Genomic DNA, 22,091 nt, shown 5'->3' on the forward strand with positions numbered 1-22,091 from the left:
AAATAATTATATTTTCAACTTCCCTTCATGCATGAAATTACACTAGACTCATTCTTTATACATTTTCAACAATTTTAGTTCAAAGGTAATTTATACTTAATTGGCCCAAGCTTTATGCAATTTTTCATTTATAAACCATTGTGCACACATTTAAATCAGTTTCTTTTTTTAGCTGGTTATAAGAAAGGGCAGGATTTATAATCAAGAATAATTTCTATAAGCATTATTTCATTTTTTAATTGGAATACCAGAAGCAAGGTCAGAGAATATTTGGAATAGACATCAACACAGTGTAACTATGAAACTGTTACTCTGAGGACTGGATCCCCTCTGCCCTGGGGGCTCTGGCAGAGCTGGGGGTGCTCACCTGGAGAAGGCTCCAGGGAGACCCCAGAGCCCCTTTCAGAGCCTGAAGGGGCTCCAGGAGAGCTGGAGAGGCACTGGGGACAAGGCATGGAGGGACAGGACACAGGGAATGGCTTTCCACTGCCAGAGGGCAGGGATGGATGGGATATTGGGAATTAGGAATTGTTCCCTGGGAGGGTGGGCAGGCCCTGGCACAGGGTGCCCAGAGCAGCTGGGGCTGCCCCTGGATCCCTGAAGAGTCCAAGGCCAGGCTGGAAATTGGGGCTTGGAGCAGCCTGGGGTAGTGGGAGGTGTCCCTGCCCACGGATGCCCTTTAAGGTCCCTTCCAGCCCAACCCACTCCATGATTCTGTGATACACAAGCAGCTGTGATGCCCAGCAGTGCAATGGGCAGCTCTGAGCCCCTCCCTCCTCCCCTGCAGAGACCCTTAACAGCCAGGCAGGATTTGGGAATGCACTCACAGCCCACGAGGACAGCAGTTGCCAGGGTGGCCGCAGTGCTTGGGGCATCGCCGAGGTTGAGCACGTTCCCAGACACCTGGTTGAGGTTGTCCACTGCATATTTGAACATGAAGGGAACCAATATATTCATGGCCTGAAAGCAGGAGCACAGCAATTAGAGCATTTGCATTAAAGCACGTATGGAGCATGACTATTTTTTTCTGAAATTGCTCAACTGTTATATTTAGTCCTTAAGCACTTAGTGCAGGTGAGTTGGCTCTTTATTTCAAGCACCAGGTTAAACCCTTGCTGCTGGGACTGCAGGGTTACTTGTCTCTCTCACTGCCTCCTTTTAAATACGGATCTCTATCCTCAACAAACTACACTGCAAAGGCCCTTGAAGTGAGGCTGAGCTCTCAGGACAGCACGGTAAGCCCAGGAAATTAATCAAGCAGCAGCCCCTGCATGGCACACACAGTGCCACTAAATTGTGTCATCATTTTGAGCTGTTTGCTCTTTGTGGTGCTGGCAGTATTCAGTGTGAAGAAGCTCTGTTCCACAGGAAACCACTCACCTGCACTTTGCTAACACTGGGTCACTGGGATGGGTTAAACCAAAGCTCCAAGAAGTCCAAGAAAATAAACCAACCCCTCTTTTGTCTCTGTTAATACTCCCCTAAAATTTAAATAATGCTTCCCAATTTGCAACATCACTCCAAATATTAACTTGGTGTCAGCATAAACCCTGGGGTTTGGCACAGCAGCACAAAAGACTTTCTGTACAGTCTATAAAACAGTACAAATTACTGTACAAATATGAGTTTTCCAACAAAAAAGTCACATCCACCACCTATCAGTGTGTCAACAGTGGTGGCCCCTCTAGATGTGAAACCCCAAAAAGATGGATATGTAAACACACCAACTTCAGCAGTTTTTTATTTGCACAACTGTAGCACAAGAACAAATGGAAAATCTCACAGAAAACATAAAATTCCTTGTTAATGCACCATTGTTACATTGCTCACTTATACCAAAAAAGACAATTTACAGACAAACTTCACAAAATTCATAGAGTTTCTTCATTCAAACTGCTCCTAACTGTTGAGATTTGAAAATAAGAACACAACTTTTCTAGTGGAACAAGTACGTTATGACCCAGAGTCTTACAATCACAGCAGATGTTAAAATACTTAACAGCAAGTTGACTTTGCTTAAGGTTGGGCTTTTTTTTTAGTATTTGGAAAAAACTTGTGAGGAGATGACAAATTTTTTTACATGAGAAGAAACAAAAAACAGAAACCAGATTGATACAGATATTTCAGCTCTCTCCACCAAATGTTTTGGATACCCACTTAGATCTCAATTGTATTTAGGGACATCTGTCAGAGCTGAAAGCCCAGGGAAAAAACTGTAGATTAACTGGATAAAACCAGATTTTGAGAGAAAAGAGTGATAAAGTCATTCTTAAGTTCAGTCCAAATTCAAGGGGGAAGACAGACTCCCAGAAGTTCTAATGACTGACCCAGGATCCAATATTCCCAGTTTTACAAGTTATGGCAAATAGTGGAAGGCAAAACACCAAGCAGAGTAATTGGGTTTTGAAAATATTTTTGTAAACTACAGATCTAAAGAATAAAATGTAAATTAATTTTTTGAATCTGTGCTGTTAGTTTTTTTAGACAGTGTTTTAGGCTAAAGATTTAAATGCAAATGAGGAAGAAATTAATTTTCTCCTCTTCCCCCACATGTTCCCTATGAAATACATTATAAAAAACACATCAAAATTCTCAACACAGCATAATTTAGGTAACTCCTGAAAGGAGATACATGAGATCTGAGGGCACCTGGGTGAGGTTAGTGCTGGTTTGTTAATGACTGAAAGGAGAAAACAGCTGAAAGATCAGCTCCTACATCAAGCATTCCTCTGGAACTCGTCCAGTGCAGCCTGGGAGTCCTTCAGCCACAGCTCCCCTTCTAACAGATGGGAATTGTGGAAATCTCAAATCCCTCTCCCTTCCCCAGTGTAACCAAACAACTCCACTTTGCCTTCAGAGATACTGAAGCTGCATTTTGGGGTGGCATTTTGTTCTTGATAAAGATGGATCTAGTGCCATGTGTGTTCCAGTGACAACCAACATGACAAAGTGCAGGCTTTCCTGGAGAGGCCTCTCAGGAGAAAATAAGAATATTGTAATGCAGATGGTCTTCATTTGCTGCAGATTCTCACAAATCTCTCTGCAGGGATTTTATTCCTCACTAGACTGTGCTACACTACAGGTAGTTTTGAAACAGAACTACAGATATGTTTAAAGTCCATTTAAAGAAAAGAGATGTATTCTTTAAACTGCTGTTCTCCACTCACAATTAATTTAACTGGTAACAGCCTACAATTTTGCAGAAATGTCTTCTTTTACATCAATATAATTCTTCCCAATAGAGTTTTAAATGAAATTTAAAGCCTGGTCTCAGGTTATAGTTGTTCTGACTCCTGGAGGGTAAAGCTTGAATAAGAACAAGGCAGCACAGTATTGCATTTCATTAGCAATCAAGACAGTCTGCTTTCCAGTAATTTAAAAAGAAAAAAGTTAATCTTACAAAGTTTATAGCAAGAGATGAGAGGCCATTATTAGAAACAGGCCTTTCCTACTCAATTTGTTAAGTCAATGAGATCACGTTCATAGTAATGGAAACAAAATTTCATCCTTCTGCAAAAATTCACAGTTCTCTCTTTGTATTTGCTGGCACAGAACAAAAAGCTTTAAGCACACCTTGGTAGACCATGAAAATCTACCATGAAAAACAATTGTCTTACACAATATATCTGTACAGGCTTCCCTCCTCTGCCTAATGCCTGAAAGCTTGATAACAATTCCCATTAAAAAGACTCTTTCAATATGAATTTGTACATTTTCTATTTCTGGGTTTGAATTAATAGCTTATCCTTGCTTGAATTTATTGGAAAGCAAATACAGCATCCCATGAAATCATCCCAACTCAATTGCCCACATTTAACAGCAGGTTGCCCTAGAATGAATCATGAGTAAATGAGTTTAAACATTTTTTTAATGACTGCACTGTTTTAAGCTGACAGTGCAGTATCATCTTTACTCCCCCATGGGACCACACTACTTTTAAGGCAAACAGCCTTATCTTTCATTTTGCTCTTCCCAGCATTTTTTGTTTAACAAAGATGATGAATTAATGACAGGCTGAGACCCAACAAGATAAAACTGGTCCACAGTGAACTGCTCCTTGCCAATAATTCAGTGAGAAACACTGGCATGAAGACAACTGAATTTATCTCCGGACCAATATAAACACACACATGCAACAGCTCCATTTGTGGAGATACAAACAGAAATCTCCATCCCTTGTGGAGGCAAGACTGCTAAAGAAGCTCCAAAATGTGCTCCAGATGAGGGAAGAAGCATCTGCCTTCATGGCTCCTTCAAATTTAATGATTACCTGAACTACACTTTTTCCAGTAGGGAAAAAACCCAAACCAATTTAAATACTTTTCACCTGAAACTCCTCGAAAAGCTAACAATTTCTAAAGGTTTATTGCAATTATCTAACTCCATCTGAGCCCCCAGAAAGAGCTCAAACACCAAGATCATAGGAACATGCTTCACTGATCAGCTGGATATCGTTATCTGTGCGTGCAGGCAGAATTTGCAATTCAAGCCTTGTGTCCTGCCTCCTTAGCCGACCATTCCTGTCCTGAAACTGATGGAATTAGCAGTCAGTAGAAATGCAGAGAGTCTGAAAGAATTCTTTGGCTCATGAATAACACATGCCTGGTCTGTGACCAGGAGGCCAAAACCCATTGCAGGCTGACAGAGGTGACAAGTGATTTTGTCATATTCATGTGTTTAATCCAGCTCCTCAGAAGCCTCAGCGCTTTTCTCCTTGTGCCACAGAAAAAAAGGGAAAAAACCAGAAAAGTAAGGAAGCATTTGCTATACAATCACCAGTAGAGAAGCCAAAAAAAGGGGGGAGAACATGGAAAAAGAAAATCCAGATATGCAGAAGGTGGGCAGGCTGAGCTATGTGTCTGAAAACACAGATTTTCCCTGGGTATTCCTCTCACCTGCCTTCCTCTGGCATCCTTCAGATTGTGTACATACATCTAGATAGGCTATAAATATTTAAGGTAAAAATTTAAAGTGTGTCATAATAATACAACACATCTTGCAAGGAAGAAAAGACCTCACTAGCCCTGGAGCAGACTCCATCCTGTCATAAAAAGCCATCCTAACAGCTCGCTTTGAAGGCTCACAATACCACTGGCAGTTATGTGGAGACAAAAAGGAACCAAAAATCACAATAATTTGTTCAATGACAGGCAACTGGGCCCCACAAAAGGAGTCGAGACAGATTGTAACTGCAGGCTCTTCAGTAACTGCACACAAACTGGCTTTTGTTTTGAAAGTGAATTTTACTGAACTGGAAGATTTAAAGAGACAAATTATTTCCCAAGCAGCAGCACAAGGAGAAATGAACTCCAGCTGTTTCGTGGGTAAGTTACCAAATTAAACTGGGGGTGTATTCCTTACATTTTTCCCCCATAGCTGAGAATTTCATAACCTACCTGTCCTCTGTGATTCCTTGGAGTTTTCACAGAATAAAACTGAAGCCACCTTACAGCTGCTGTATTTTAACTGGAAACCTAACACTGTAAATTCAGAGGCATAAAACCTGAAAATCTTTTGTCAAACTCAGAAGGAATTGGCCAGAGAGTTTACAGAAGTGTTTCTTTTGAGGGAAGGTGACTTGCAGCAGCCATCAGGACCATACAGTTCTCTTATGCAAACTCCCTCAGAACGAGGGGCCTTTAGACAAAATCCACAATAAGGATGTAAATCCTTCAGACACAGAATTCACTTTGTTCCACAGTGAACAAAGAAATCAGGCCAGGACTGCAGTGAGGAGAAAAACATGCTGGTGTTCCTGTGCTGACACAATTATATAGCAGAAAAACTTTAACGAACAGCTTGTGTGGTCTGTGGAGTGCATTGTAATTAACCTCACAAGCAAGCAGAACAAAGGGCTCCCAAATGGGATAATGAGGAAACCACACACAATTACACATGGTCCAGGAAAGATACAGGTAAACCACTTTGCACTGCATTTTCTCCAGGACAAAGTGACCTTTTGTGTGCTCTGGAAGGGCGGCAGATGTTCAGGGCTCAAAGCTGCGACAGACTCACTACAGCTCTGAAATAAGCTGTTGCACATCACTTGTGTCACACTGACACACACACTTAGTACATGTAAAGTATGAAGCAATTCAAGAAAAGTTCTTCCCACAAAGGAAGAGCGAGCACAGCTCCCAAGATGAGGGGTAACTCCTTAATTTGCAGTTATCCCACACAGCTTTGTAATGACAGAACAAAACAAAGAACGGTAGCAAAGAACAGCTAGAAGACATCCATAAAATTATTTACTCTGCCAGTTATGATATTTATTTTCCATAGAGAGCTTGCTGTGTGTTTTCCTAATGAAATCCTTGTTTGCCCAAAAAAACATTCTCACAAAACACTTCTGCTTTAACAAGCATCTCCTAAAACCTGGGCAAAGCTCAACAGGTTTTCTGCTTTTCTTCTCAGAGTCTGCTCTGGATATCAGGGCTTCTGGGCTGCCTTGTACAAATACAAAGTGGGAAACTTAAGAGAACACTTAAGAGATCCAAACACCAGTTACTTCCCCAAAGAGCAGTTCAATGATTTTCTGATGGGGGAAACATCTCTCTCTCCTAGTAGAAATAAAATAGCTCTTTTTTACACCAAATACAGAGCTATTTGCAAGAGTCAAGGTATCCTGGTCATCAATTTTGTTTTGTTAACACCCCAGAAAACTGCTTGAAGCATTAATAAGACTTCTTAAAGGCAAGGTACAGTGCTGCCATATGCAGGATTAGAGGCTGGATTCACATTCTCCATCATATTCATAAAACACTACAAATTAGAGAATAGGGAAAGGGGAAGAAGAACAGCAAAAAATACTTGAAACATTTAAAAATTGCCTTCAGATTATTATTAACATTACTAATAAAAGTCTTTAAAAAGGAAGTGAGTTAGAATAATTTTCATATCCACCTGGTAGAGCCATATCACAAAACCTCAAGGCATCTGCATGTTGAGCAGTTTCCCCCAGAGTTTTAAAATGCAGTGGAAAGCATTGCTGTGTGTTTTGCCCAGGCACACAAAAAGGGGGGAAGCTCATTGCACAGTCCAGCCATATTCTGCATGTCATCACCTGCATTATCAGCAACATCCTGGACTGCAGCACAACCCAAGTATCTGCTGGAGACAGTACCCACAAGTACCTGAGAGATAAAAACCTCTTGAGAAAGCACTGTAGACCAGCAATTCCTCTTCAGCTCACAGAAATGAGCACATTTCTCTCCCAAGCACTCCTCTTTTAACACCTACAGAGCTGAAATTTGTCTCTTCTCTCTTTTCATAACACGGCAATGGTGCTGAGTGCTAATATTAGCTTTATGTTTGGTTAAAATTGCTGTACTTAAAAGCAACCCAGCTGAGCTGTATGTCTCAAAGGAATTCACAAAACTTCCTCCCAGTATTTTGCAATCAAATATTTCTTTTTTTTTTATTTAAAGCAAAAGGAAGCTAACATTTGCTCTTCTGAACTACTTCTACAAGGTTTGCAAAGAATTTGAATTATATCCCCTTTTAATCTGCAGAAAACTTTTGCATGCCAAATTCTTTGAAAGAACAAATAAACACTAATGTTGTTGCAGGTAAGAATATAGATCCTTTCACATAATGAAATAAAAGCAAGAGCAATCTTCCATTCCATAATCAAAGACTACATGAAAAATCATTTGAATGAAAGCAGGGTTGTTAATACAAAAGGTTATACAGCTTTTCTCATATTAGGACACCAGAGGAGACCCCAAAACAATTAATTCCTCTGTTGTCTCATAGAGAAATATCAACAGACTGGAGCTAAAATCCCCTTTCCACAGCACAGCAAGACCTGTGAATAGGAACCACCACAGTGATCAAGTTCAGGGTTGAGAATGGGCACAGAGCCTTGAAGAAATCCTGTCTGACAGCATCAGACAAGGAGAGAAGAACAGCCTTTAACTCCCATTTCCTGTAATTTCTGAGGTAAAAAATTGACCAGAAATGGAAAATCCTGGGCTAAACTAATGAGATCAAGGGAAACAAAAATTCTAGTTGTCATCATCACCTCCCTAAACATGCACATGGGTATTACCTGCAGGTATACCCTGCTCCAAAACGCAAGCTATCATTTCTCATATAAGTTCCTGTGAAAAAACCAGACATCTCAAAAGCGTAAAAGCCCTTAAATACTAGAATAGAAAATGATTCCTTGCACAGATGAACAGCAACCGTGAGAGGACAGCAAGTATATGCTCTTACCTTGGCACTTGCCAGGAAGCCCAGGGAAAGGGCGACCCTGGCCCGCAGGTCGGGCCGGTCTTTGGGCCACACGTAGGACAGCATGGCCCGGATGATCTTCTTGGCATCGATCTCCTTCAGCTGTGGGCAAGGACAAAAAAAAGGCACTGCCTTACAAAGATACTTGGAAAGTAAAACAACTATAAATAAGTATTAATTTTATCCATTTGTATCACTTCTGTATTTGATTTGATAGGAAACAGACACTCGGCAATGCCTGAGACTAGGGCTGCCTATGAACATTTCAAGGTGGAAGTTTTTAGGTTTATACCCATGACATGCCACTAAAATGTTCCGTGTGCTCCAGAGTGCAAGTCTGGCTGGCTGCAACTGGAGCACAGAGAAAGCCACAATTCCCCATCTTTAAATACTTCCCAGAACAAACAAACTGACCCTTCTTTTTTATCTCCTCAAGATTGCTGTACAAAATTCAAGGGCTTGCTACTTCTCCTTTGGAAGACGTTTTAAAAATAGCAGGAGAGAAATGCAACAAAATTAACAAATTAGCAAAATAACTAAGGCAAGAAGGAAGCCTGAAAGGTCCACAATAAATATAAATAGTTTGGAGAACATTCCCTGACACTGGATAATCAGGCTTCACAAGGCAGAAGATGTACATGGCCACATGCTGGCTTAACTGATGCTATCAATTTAAAGTGAATTCTTAAAATAAGTTCTCCTCCAAATCTCTAATTTTGCTCTAAGTAAGAGCACAATCCATTTAACAAGACAGCTTGTAAAACATTACTTTTTCTATTTGGGTTTAAGTTTTGCTTTGGGATTATTTTTCTGTTGTTGGGTTTGGCTGCTGTATTTTTTTACAGCAATGTCGGCTATTTTCCAGATGGACAGATGTTTATCACTGACACTTCTGATAATCCCACTGAACTCCCAAGCTAAATTAACTGCAGCCTAAACCACGTTTCCTAACAGAGAACAAGAGGATGTGCAGCAACACTGAGCACAAGTATCAACAACTCATTTTTCTGTGCTGGCTACACCGGGGTTAACTTGAAAGACACGAGGGTTATCTAAGAGAGAAAGGAGGGCAGCAAGGGCAGCTAATCTCCCCATTCCAGGCAATATTTTGTAGTGGGGAGGAGGGAGGGAAACAAAAAGTTAGTGCACACCTTTCAAAGATGACTCTCATGACAGAAGTCAGCGGGAAGGGGGAGCATTATAATAAATCTTACTGTTTGAGGATCAACCAAATTAGAAAAGAAATTCTCTGTTAAGGTCTGGGGTGAATAAGCAAGAAAGGAGAGGTCTGTTAAAAGGTAAAATTGCTGAGGCAACCAGGGAAGCCAATCCTATAAAGGTAAGCTTTTAAAAAGCACCAGGAAATTCATCTCAGTTTTTCTAGTCACAGCTTCAAGCAAAACCAAGGCATTTTGTCACCAAATGTCACTGCAAATGTATTGGAACATTACACAGGATAAGCACATTTCAAACTACTTTTAAAAAATGGGTCTATGGAAGATTTGTCAGTGGAGAGAGGAAGCAAAAGCGCCTCTGTTGTGTCCTACCCACTTAAAAGATGGAGATATCTGCTGCAGCATACACATGAATCTTTCCATTTAAGCCAAGGATATGCATAAAAAGCAGTTCAAACACATGGAAAATATCTTTGATCACCACTTACAGGTTAAAAAGAAGGTAAAAAAATGGATACATTAACACAAAAGATACAAAAGTGCAATCAGAGCAGTTCTAATTATATGTTGCTATTGGCTAGGCAGACTTTGCACAGAAAACCTATTAAAAGGAACAAAATATATAGGCTGCAAACAAGGAATCTATTTCCTTTTTTCATGGCTCTGAACGGTGACAGAAGCAAATCCATTTAGAAAAAAGTCAGGAGGCAGCCACTCACTTGCCAAAGGCCTTGCAAAGGAACAAGAAGAAATATCAAAGGATGCAAAATGCACACATATTACATCAAAGTTTACCATGAAATAAATGTTACTGTTGTACAGAAACATGAGTTAAAAAATTGTTTAAATATGCAAGTGGCAACATTAAGAATTAAAATGAGCAATCTGTTCAATGGACTCAGGCCCTTTTCTGATTCTCTGAGGTACATGACAAGGTTAAGAGATGAATTTATTTTACCTCCTTTTAAATGGCAGTAATGTTTTGCACTTTCTTTAAAGGTCTGTTTCTACAGAATTTGGAAGGGAAAATATTATAACTCTAATACAGCAGGGAGCAAAGAAGGAAAGCCTTTTCCTCTTTTTGAATGCAGCATGGTTTTAAAACACTCTATGCAATACTGAAGGTTATTTGCAAAAGAATGACCATTGACCAACTTCCTGCCCCTTCTACCCATCCCACCAGGTGCTGGACCTTTTAAAATACCTAAAGAGGGGAAAAAAAAGAGAAAGCCATAATTCTTCTTCACCATCTCCATGGTTATTGAGCACTGCAAGGCATTCAGTGGGCTGACCCTGTCACTTGGTGGATAAAGCCTGTGCCAGGATGATGAGCTGTCAGAAGTGGGATACAAGAAAGTGGTAGTTTGACTTGAATTTAAGCTGTCACTGTCGATGAAGAGAGAAAGACACAATTCTGGCTCCCTGTGTGCTCCCTCAGGGAGCTCTATCATCCTTTGTATTGTACCAGCACAAGTTTCTTCCCCTGCATGAGGTTACTCTCCCAACCAGCACCAAAAAATCCCCCAAAACTGGCTAAGATCAGTTCTCATCTCAGTACTCAGCACAGCAGCCACTGCTGTAAGCAAAAGTTATTTTGGAATTTTAAAAAGTGTAAGTTTCTTTAGTAGTTACATGTGAGATGAAGGCAATGTGCCCTTCACTCTGTGCTCATCCTTAGGGTTCAGTTCTGTACCTGCAGAAGCTGCTGTAAAAGGGGCAATTTAAAATGTCACTCCCAAAGTCAGAATAAACAGCCTGGTTTGTCAGAAAAAATCTGGAACAGGGAAAAGTGTAATAGAGCTGACAGGTATCTCACCTGCAATTCTCCTAAAAGTATAATCTTAGAGGGAACAAATGTAGTGAATGGGGTGCCAGTATTTTTACCCACTGAATACAAGTGCATGTACACATGAGATACAGGAATTGCACTTGGAGCAGCAGAGTATTTCCCCCCCTTCAGTTCTGCTGAGAAATTCCTGGCAAACCCAACATTACCCTGTTTTTTTCCACTCTTCACATTTCACCTCTTCCACAGCTGGTCCTTGCTGCTTTCTCCTGGACAGCTGGTATTTGTTCAGTTAGACAACAGCCTTAATCACAGAATCACAGAATTTCTAGGTTGGAAGAGACCTTTAAGATCATCGAGTCCAACCCATGTTCAAACACCTCAACTAGATCATGGCACCAAGTGCCACATCCAGGCTTTTTTTAAACACATCCAGGGATGGTGACTCCACCACCTCCCTGGGCAGATGATTCCAGTATTTGACCAACCTTAACTGACCATGTCCTGTATTAACCACGTTTCAGCTGCATTTATTGGAATAAAGAAGTTAAGGGATTGATTTATACAGGAATAGCTGCAAGTAGTGGCTGAAGGGAGAATGCCAATGGAATTTTACACTGCCAGCAAATTAAAAAAATATCATCTGGCATCAAAAATTTTTGATAACATATTGCTAATGAGTTTTAGTGTTAAGGAACATCCAACATCCCTTAAGGTTACTTGTGTTGTGGTAAACAGAACCTTCCATTTCCTTTCTGACCAGAGAAAACCCTGGAATTTAAATATGTGAAACAGAGAAAGAGACTCAGTTAGGTTTGAAGTCTGTTTTGCCCAGGAAATCTCTGAAAAGAGCTTACACCTGTTGCAAGGAGGGTCTTAAAATGAGTCTGAAGTTAACGTTACATGCAGAGCCACTGGTACCACTGGCTGGAGACAGCCAATTATTTTGTTTCCCCCTGTGCCTCATGCAGAAAAGGTCACAGATGTTTACTAAAACAAGCTGGCTACACCTTAGCTTATGAAATTCCCTCTCACTTTAAAACATACACCTCTCCTGACTTCTGCCTGTAGCACAAACAGTTCTGAATTCAATGAAGGGACAACTCTCAGATGGAAAATTTGAAAGAAAATCCTAAATTGAACTCTTCAATTTCTTTACAACTGAGGCTGTGGGAGAGACATCCTCAGAACAGTTAAAGCAGCAAAGCAGCCCTGAAAGACCTGGATTCTGAAATTGAAAATTGTTTGTCATCACTGCTGTCTTCATTAATTTTAGGGAGGATTCCACCCAAGTTTGAACAAATTATAACCATTCACACAGAATGATTCTGAAAACACACAAAGCATCGGAAATACGTGTGCCCAGGAAACGAGAAGATGGAAGTTCTGTACACTCACGAGCTTTGATTTGGCAATTTTAATCACATAGTTGATACTGTCCTGTTTTAACCATAAGTTTGCCTCATTTTCTGATTGTAATCATTTGGTGTAATAAAAGAACCTGCTTCTCCTCACATACCATCATCATTACTTTAATGTGCTTCCTGAATAGAAATACAGTCAAAATACACCAGGTGTATTACCATTAATTCCAAGTAGAAATACACAGTTCAACTGCTTCTCTCCCCTCCCATTTCAAGTGTGATTTCACCAACTGATGCAATAACCCATGAGCTGATTTCTACTATGCTGTCTGCCAAGTCACAGGGAAATATCAGTCACAAACAAGATCAACTGACTAGTGAACGACAAGAAAACATTTTCCATCAGAAGAATCTAATCCAGGGCAATTTCAAGGGAGTGTGTAACAGTAAAATGTAAAAAAATATTTATTAAAAAAAATAAATAAAGCCCTTCAACACCATTATCACAAACATTTGGTGATTTAAGAGCTAGCAAGTCTAGATTGACAGTTTAACAGTATCTACTACAATATTTATATACTACCAAGAGAATTTTGGAAAAAATTGTTGCTTGAGGTCTTCAGTTTTTAGGTTTAGGTTTTTTGGGGAAGCTGACAGCATTTTTTAATTTAAAATGCAATAATAATTAAGCAAGTTTTACCCCTTCCTTTGGATCTGTGTGAAGCCCTCCACCAGCATGGCCATGCCAACACATCCTCTTCTCCATCAGTTGCCACCTGGGCAAGATCTGTGTGAAAACGAAAAGTCAATTTGCAAGAACCTCAGGAAACAGGCACATAAAAGCCAGCAGAAAGAAGAACTACTGGCTTGTTTTACCTCCCTCGTCGTCAAACAGTTTAAACTTGTTTTAATAAAAGATCTCACCTCCTTCTAAAAACCTTGCCCTGCTTAAGAAAACAATAATAAAAAAGGGATATAATAATCCTAGCAGCAAAGAGCACGTTCCAAGCAGCCAGGAGGGAAAGATAACATATCCTTAAATATTGACAATGAACTGAACACAGAAAAACCTTGAGGTTTTGGAGGATAACCATACTCGGGCACATTAATATGTAAAGTGGAACACATTTAGGCAATAATACTCTCTCCATGTGTGTAAGAGTAACTTTACTTGAGGGCAAAAAAAAATTAGATAAATCTGCTTCACACTTGTCTTTCCTCCCAGGATGGGAATGGGAACATGTTATCCCATTCCAGAGGTCCTGCCCCTGCCTACAGGGGCAGTTTGGAAAAGAACCTGCTCGTTAGAAACAAACGCTCACTTCTCTTAGCATGTAGCCAAGATACCCTGGAGAAAATTTCTGAATTTATTTATGCATGTAGATGTATTAAAAAATAACAACTCGCTACCACCAGGCATTTCTCCAAGTTCAAAGTGCCTGCCACAAACAACGGACCTGTTAAAGCTTTTCAAAAAAGAATCTGCTTTTTGTTGAAAAGATTTGCTACATGTTGACAATTTCCAGGTTCAAGTTATGTAAAAAGCTCATTAGCAATCTTATTTTATGTATGTTGGTTGATAGCAGACCCCAGGGTTTCCCAAATCAAAATGTCAGTTTTCACATTTTAAAGCCAAGCTTCAAAACCACCCAATCTAAGCAGATTTCATGCTCTGAAGTCACAATGACCCTCAGAAGATTTTAGCCATTTAAGTCAGTTATGAGTGGTTATTATTTTATAATTAAAAACAGAAAACAAAAAAGGCAAGACAAACACATTTCTCAGCTTCCTTGAAACAAGTGTGTTAGTCAGAAATGTGTCAATTCTTCCACAAAGGAAAAATTGCATCTGCCCTGTGTTTGCTCTGGTTTTAAGGCAAGCAGACCTCATAGGAGTAACAGCCTGACATCCTGGCACTCAGTGATGAGAGTATTCTACAACCTAAGCAGAATTTTGAAGGAATAAAGCCCTATATATTGAAGGAAAACTCACAGTTTCCTACCTGGGTACTTTCTGTGCTTAATAAATGAATCTACATACCACCACACAAACCCCACACTTTTAAGAACTCTTTTTTGAAGTTATTGTGTTACCATTAGTTTGCAGAGATTCAAAAATATTTCTAGGGGCAGAAACATAAGTTGCCACTTAACTTCTGAACTGTAAATAGAGACATTTTAAAAAATAAAAGTAACAGCAGTCTAAACTGAAAGATGCTCCAAAGGCTTAAGTTTCTCATGACCTGCACGTTGGAAGAACAACAATTTATACCCACCTCTGAATGCTGCAATAATGGTCTTGAATAATTCCCTCCCAGACTGTGCCATGATCCTTGCCTGCAGATTGGTGGAATCTACAGAATAAAACAGGAGGAAAAAAGAAAAAAAAAAAAGAGAAATGAAAACAGAGTCATGCAGAACATGCACTTCACATTCAGAGAATATTCATCTAGTTTATGTAAACAAGCATAACATGAAAAGAAGGCAGATGGCTTTGTTTTTTAACAACTGACCAAAGAAAAAAAAATTGGTGGGGAGCAGCTGTAAAATAAATTACATTCACACATCAGAAATGCTCAGTGACAATGAACTGAATTTCCCTTCCCCGAATCCCCACTCTCATCAGACTTTGTTTCTTCTGTACAACAAAAGCCCAGCTTTCCCTTTTCTCTCATTTTAATTTTCTCCCAGGTTGTCTTCTGACTTCTTTCAAATAGTCTTTTGTCCTGTTTTTCATCAAGAAATGTTATTTTTATGCTTATAGGTTCTGCCATTCCCAATTCCTCTTAGCTCAGCTCATGCCATGCTTGTCTCCAGAAGGCAAATCCAAGCTACAGCTTTTGCCTGGGAAGCTCTGGGACCATGAGAAAGTGAAGCAGGGCTGGCAGCAAGTTCCAGGTTATCAGGACACAATGTATGCAATATTCACAGACCCTGCGATGCACCTTAACCTGTAACACACAGCTGGCACCAACTCTACCATGCTGTACACATTATCTCCCAAAGCAATCCATATTTTTATGTTTTAAAGGGCCAAAATAGTTTAAAAGGAGCATTTGTTTTCCTCAGAGGGACTGGGTGGCAGTGCCTCCCCATGGCAAAACACAGGGACCTCTCCTGGTCAGCACTGAGGGTGCCACATCAGCTCTGACACTCAGTATTCCATCTTTCACTGCTCTGTTACAGAATTAACCCTCCCCCTCACTCCATACAACAATCACACCAAGAGCAAAAGAGCCAAAGAGCTGCTCACCAGCCCATGGCAAAGGACAAACAGCAAAAAAATAACAAAAAAAGAGAAGAGCTTGATAATAAAAAAGTAATTTTAACCTTGACAAACAGCAGCACCATCATATATCTTATACTTTGCCTTAAACATCCTTCTCTTCCTAAGACACATATCTCAAGTAATAATTTCATGAGTCATTTCAAAGAAAATTAAAATCATTTCTCCGCAAGTCATCACATGGACCTGCTATTCCAAACATTTCTATTACATGGCATACACAGAGAAAGAGTGAACATCATAATGATACATTTTGCATTTAGTAGAGCTAACTGGCCTGGCTGAACCATCCTGGTACTTCCAAGACCTGGGTTAAACAAAGGAATTAAATTTCTAAAGCATTTCCTTGTAGATGCACTCCTAACTCAACAGCTTTGTGTCAGCAGAGGATTCCAGCTAAAGCAAGACATTTTGCACAGGAATGTTGACAGTGGCACAAACACAAAATATAATGGAAAAATTATGCTTCAGCAGTATTGGGAAGTAGCTAATGACTGTTTTCTGGAGTGTATACACAGGACATCATAAAAATGGTTCAATAAAAATCCATCTCTTTTGACCTCCAAGTTCTCAGAGTTCACTTCTGACTGACATGAAGCAAACAACATCTCAGAAACAACTTCTACTGAAACACCAGCAGACTTGGTCTCAGTTACTGCATTAGATAGCCTAGTTTCTTATGAAGAAGCTATGAACTGTCATGGGGTTAAGTCAGCAAAAACATTAAAGATTTTGCAGAAGATACACAGAAAAACCTGCTCTTATTTTCAGTCTTGAGCCTGCAAGACTGGAGGTTTCAATCCTCTCTCAAGCTCCTGCTAAAAACAAATCTGAGCAAAGAAACAGAGTCAAACAAGGTGAACAATTTCTTTCAGTGGTAATTCTTCTGACCATCACAGCAGAGACAGCAAAACTGCCCAAATGAGAGGGGCTGCAGCTTTCCTTGCCACTCTCCACACATCCTGCAGGAAGACTGAGGACTCCACTTTCCCTCACCACGGCTCCCAAGCGCTTTAAGACTACAAAGAAAAGCCATCCTTTAATCACAACACATGAAAGAAGCAGGTTGTTGCTTTAAAGAACCAGGAGCAAGTCCTGCTTATTTCAGAATTTAAGAAATAATGCAGGGAACTCGAATTCTGGCATTTCCTAACTCCTGAATGCCTGACTCTGCACCATTATGTTCTCTTAATGTATTTTTGGATATGATTCTATAAACTCTAAAGGATGAAACAGATGTCTAGTACTGATTGCACATAAAAGTCATGTTGTTAAAGTGTCATGACTGTGGGTAGTAGTTTAAATACTACAAATGCAAACAAACAACAGGGATTAAACACATTTGTGCAAGGTCAAACCCACACTTAGAAGCTTCTCTCTGGAATATGATACGTTGTGTTCCAGACAGGCTGCACTCATCTCATGGGGATTTTTTTTTAACTAACTGTAACAGTAAAGATAACTGAAGGTGGGATTCAAGTTCCTCTGCAGCACTGAAGTCCCACAGTTAATCCTGCTGAGTTTACAAGGCAAGAAAAGAAATAGCGCATAGGAAAGAGTAAAGGAAAATGAGAGAAAAGGGTGAAAATACTCAGTTACAAAAATAGGCCAAACTGTCACCAGAATGAACAACACAAACTTAATTAGAGCTACATTTAACAGTGACCAGTGTGCAGCTGCTCTGGGCACTTGGATGGATGTGTTCAGGGCAAAGGAAGGGACCTTAAAGCTCATCCAGTGTCACCCTCTGCCATGGGCAGGGACACTTACCAAGACACCAGGCTGCTCCAAGCCTGTCCAGCCTGGCCTTGAACGCTTCCAGGGATGGAGCATCCTTCCTCACAGCAATTTTAGATGCCCATTTTTATAGGCAGACATGCGGGATCGCTGCTCTGCTCAGCAGCAACACCTCTCTACAGGGATTTTAAAATTCAGGGAATTTCAAACAGCCCCTTACAAAGCAGGTACTTGCCAGTGAGGGTTGCCAGGGACTGTCCAACTGCACCTTCAGAGTCCAGAGAAGAGAATTTAGCAATGCACACAGACACATGAAATGTCTGGACAACAAACATCAGTGCCATTTTACAGAACAGACCAAGCTTCAGGTGAAAATAAATAAATAAATAATTAACCAAGGTAAAATATAAACAAATGTAACAAAAATACCTGAAACTTCTCTTGCAACCCCTGCCAGAGCAAGGGATATAATTAAGTTATGCAGAAGAACAAGCTCTTTATCACTAGCAGCTGGAAGGGCAAGATAATGGAAGGAAAAAGCCTCTATTTTGTACTGTTACAGTTAGAATAATTTACACAGCCCTGCTTTCCACAACTGCCAAAGTTCTCCCCGAAAGAAACTTCTCAGTGTATTTCTCTGCTTTTAAAGTTTCCGAGCAAAATAATTAACCCTAGTTAAGGGCTGTTTGACTCTTCCAGTCAAAAGCTATTTTCTTTCCATGTAGCTAATTTAACAAATTTTTAGATTAATTTAATTTCCATATTTACACTGAACAGAATTTGCCATTGCTTTTATTTTGTATATAGGCAAACTTCTACAAAAAAAATCCAACCAACCAAACAAAAAAACGCAACAAAAAACCCCCACAAGTTTCCTAGAAAAAAAAAACCCAACAGCAATTGTTCAGTTGCTCGTGAAAGGTTATCAAGCCAACGTGCCAGTTCTCTACTCAGCAGAGATCCTAAATTCCAAACACAAGTTTGGACACGATGAAGCCCTGCCTGCTCCAACCACAGGAGGGTGAACTGAAGGAGCCGTGGTTATGGAAACTCAAGCTGATCTCAACATCAAAAAAATGAGGCCTGATCCCAGCTCCCGAAACCTATTTTTCCCCTTTATAAATTCAGCTTTTTTTCCTCTCCAGGATACAAATGTTGCATGCCTTAGTATTCAGAAAAGCAAGACTCTAATCAAAACTACTGAAAAATATAAATTTGACAGGGAAAAAAATACTTGAATCTGTATTGCAATAACACCCAAACAACTCTACTGTATTTGACTCTCACGGTACTGAGTGCCATGGAAAATACATATATTGTATTGTAATACAATCAGACTTACAATTAATTGTAAGCTTAAAAATACCCTACAATGGACACGGAAAACAGGAGACCAAGCACCACATGAATGCAAAGCAGAGTAGAAGGATGAGAGCCAAGTCTTTGAAATTAACTTTTGGAAAAAGAATGGCTACAACTTTGCTCTTACAGTCATTTTACCAGAGCTTCTTCCTGTCTTTCATGCCATTTTTCCTCAGGAGTTAAGCTGTGGCTGTACTGTTCACCAGCCTGAGCTGTACCAGGCACAACTCTTGACTGGCCCAGCTCTGGTGCCACAAACCCCTGCTACTGGTGTAATGACATCCATTAAAGCAGAACTGTGGCTGTGGAGTTCACTCCCACCTGGGGTTTCACCCCAGCACTGAGCAGCTCTGGAGTAACTGTGCCACAGCAGGTAAAGTCCTTCCTGTCAGGAAAACACATCTTCCTCTGTCAGCAAATTTATCTAAATGGTTGAAAAAACATGTCCCAAAATTCTGAAGGGCATTATAACCAAAAAGTCCAGAACACTTAAGTTTAAGCCTCTTGTTGGAGCTTTTGTTTAATAAAATAAATGCTCATGCATTTCATGAAGTCTAATTTTCAGCCAAATAGAGCTTGATGCAAAAGTGAAAATTCATTACCAGACCATCAAAACATGTATTCATGGAGCACTTTCTAACACAAAAATGCCTAGAAACTAAAAAGACAAAGAGATGAACACATATATATACATCCCACAGATGTAGTATTAACTTTCTAGTTCAGCAAATCCAAATTTAGTGACACATGGCAATTAAAACTGATCAGCAGGGACTGGCATTTCTCATATAAAAATAAAGTCATTCAAAAGGCAAGCAGGAATATAATTAATACTTTTATTCATCACCATGATAGCATTGCTGTTTGTTCCCTAACAGCTGAAATACGTCTCCAGGAACACCAGGCAATACTGAGTATTCAGGTGTATTTTAATGTATGCAAATACATGGGGAAAATATTTGATCTGCATCGACTTTAGCTCTCAGCCTCTTGCACAAGTTTCAAAATTAAAACCTCCAAAATTTACCCTGTCAGTCCTGCTCATCTCATCTAGTACCATAAAGTTGACTGTAGTCCCTGACAGAACTCTGCCTGTCAGGAAAAACTAATCAAGGCAGGGGACAAAGAAAAGTTACTCATGAACAGCAGTAATCTGAGGGGATAAAAAAGTTTATTATCAAACAGAATTACAAGCTGAGAGTTTATGAAAGTTCATTCCCTCAGTCTTTGGGATACACTTCCTTAAGCCACTTTGAAAACTGCCCGTGAATTACTGAAAGCTGGACTTAGTTTGAGATAAAGTACTCAAGACTTTACTTGTAATAAAAAATAACTCGCTAGGGCACATTACAGCGTTCCATAGCTGACAGCGGAATTAGCCGTCAGCACAAGTTAGTCACTACACACGCATTCAGCATCCGCTCAGAGACACTGAGGCTTTCAGTGCTTGTCCCCAAGGAGGCCCCACGACACCCCCGGCCCCTCGGCACGAGTGTCCCCGCGGGTCCCGGCCTCCGGGAGCCCCGGCCCGCCCGCGCGGCAGGCACCGGCACCGGCACCGGGCGGCGGGTGCCGGGGCGAGCAGGCAAGGCAAGGACGAACCGGGCGGTGCTCGCAGAGCCGGCGGAACAGCGCTGCGGGCACCGGGGCCCCCTCAGCCCCTCACCGCCCACCCCTCAGCCCTCTCAGCCCCCGGCACCGCCTCAGCCCCTCACCGCCCGTCCGCCCGCCCCGGCGCCCCCACACACCTGTACGCCCCCCGGGGCGGCTCGGGCGCCTCGCCGCCCGCTCCCCACCGCTCCCCCGGCGAAGCAAGCGACGGCGGCGGCGGGCGGCGGGCGCAGCAGGGCCAGGGCGAGCAGCAGCCGCCGCTTGCGGGAGGCTGCGGCCGCCAGGCCCCGCGGTGCCCCCAGCACCGCCATCTTGCGAGGGCCGGGGCGCAGCGGATTGTGGGACGGCGGCGGACCCGCGGGAGGGGCGGGGATGGGAGGGGCGGGGAGGGTCTGGTCGCCCTGAGGGGAGGGCGGCTCCTGGTGCCGTGGCGGGAGCCGTGTCCGGCTGCTCTCAGAGCTGTCGTGGCGGGCAGAGAGAGGCTGTCCTGGGCCTCACCCTGCCATTCTGTGAGAGGGGCTGCCCCACGGTGGCCCAAGATGGGCAGCTTTGTGCACCGCCATAGCACTCTGACAGGGGCTGCCCTCAGATCCACCATGGCATCCTGAGAAGGGCAGCCCTCAGCCCTACCATGGCACCCTGAGAGGAGCTGCCCTCATTCCCCATGGTGCCACGAAAGGAGGTGTCCCGAGCCACGGTGCCCTGAGGAGACAGCCCTCAACCCCACCATGGCTCCCAAAGAGGGGCAGCCCGCAGCTCCACCATTGGACTCAGACAGGAGCAGACCTGAGTCCTGCCACTGCACTCTCAGAGGGGCTGCCCTCTGCCCCATCATGGAGCCCAGAGATGAGCAGCCCTCGGCCCAGCTATGGTGTCTCAAGTGTCCCTGAGTGCCACCATGGCAGCTCCCAGAGGAGCAGGCTGTAGCCCTAGCAAAGCACGCAGTGAGAGGGGCTGCCCTCAGTGCCACAACAGCATCCAGAAAGGGGCTGCTCTCAGTCTTGCCATGGCACCCTGAGGAGGACAGGCACACCCCTGCCACGCTGGGAATTAACCAGGCCCTTCTAAGCCGGAATGAACCAGGCCATTCTGAGCCATGCTCCTCTCAGAAGCCTTTCTGTTCTGACTGTGCAGATAAAAGCCTTCTCCTTGAGGCACTGCGCTGTTGGAATACGGGTGTCCTCAGCACAAACCACACAGCTTCGCTTATGTTGGTCAGCAGCTCTGTCAGTACTTCATGCAGGGTGCTCCTTCCAAGCTGCTGCTAGCACTCCCTCACTTTGGCCTGATGCTGCTGGACACTGTCATCACTGCAGACAGAAAGTGCTTGAGTTGGCACACAGCCTATCTGGATTTTGGGTCCCCCACAGAGCAGCTGCCCAGGCAGTTTCCTTGCCTGGGGCGCAGAAAAGCCCTGGCTCCAGCACCATGAGAGAGCACAGGCCGGAGGGGAAGGTGTGGATGGCACGTGGGATGATACATCTCTATACAGACCTAATCCTGTATTCTACACCCTTCCCAGGGTTAAGTTCTGAG

General features: G+C 42.0%; 1 protein-coding gene across 1 annotated transcript in view; it reads right to left on the reverse strand.

Annotated features, from left to right (window-relative positions):
- ABCB7 (ATP binding cassette subfamily B member 7) overlaps positions 1 to 20,866 on the reverse strand; it is a 35,655-nt gene extending 14,789 nt beyond the window's left edge. Inside the window, exons 1-5 of the mRNA XM_038122718.1 lie at positions 20,693 to 20,866; positions 14,836 to 14,913; positions 13,261 to 13,347; positions 8,218 to 8,337; positions 828 to 960 (exon numbers count right to left, since the gene is read on the reverse strand). Of these exons, the coding sequence (XP_037978646.1) occupies positions 828 to 960; positions 8,218 to 8,337; positions 13,261 to 13,347; positions 14,836 to 14,913; positions 20,693 to 20,866 (592 nt within the window). The remainder of the gene's footprint in view (positions 1 to 827; positions 961 to 8,217; positions 8,338 to 13,260; positions 13,348 to 14,835; positions 14,914 to 20,692) is intronic.
- Positions 20,867 to 22,091: the final 1,225 nt, after the last annotated feature.

Source organism: Motacilla alba, chromosome 4A, assembly GCF_015832195.1.
Source record: "Motacilla alba alba isolate MOTALB_02 chromosome 4A, Motacilla_alba_V1.0_pri, whole genome shotgun sequence".
In the NCBI taxonomy this organism is placed as follows: domain Eukaryota; kingdom Metazoa; phylum Chordata; class Aves; order Passeriformes; family Motacillidae; genus Motacilla; species Motacilla alba.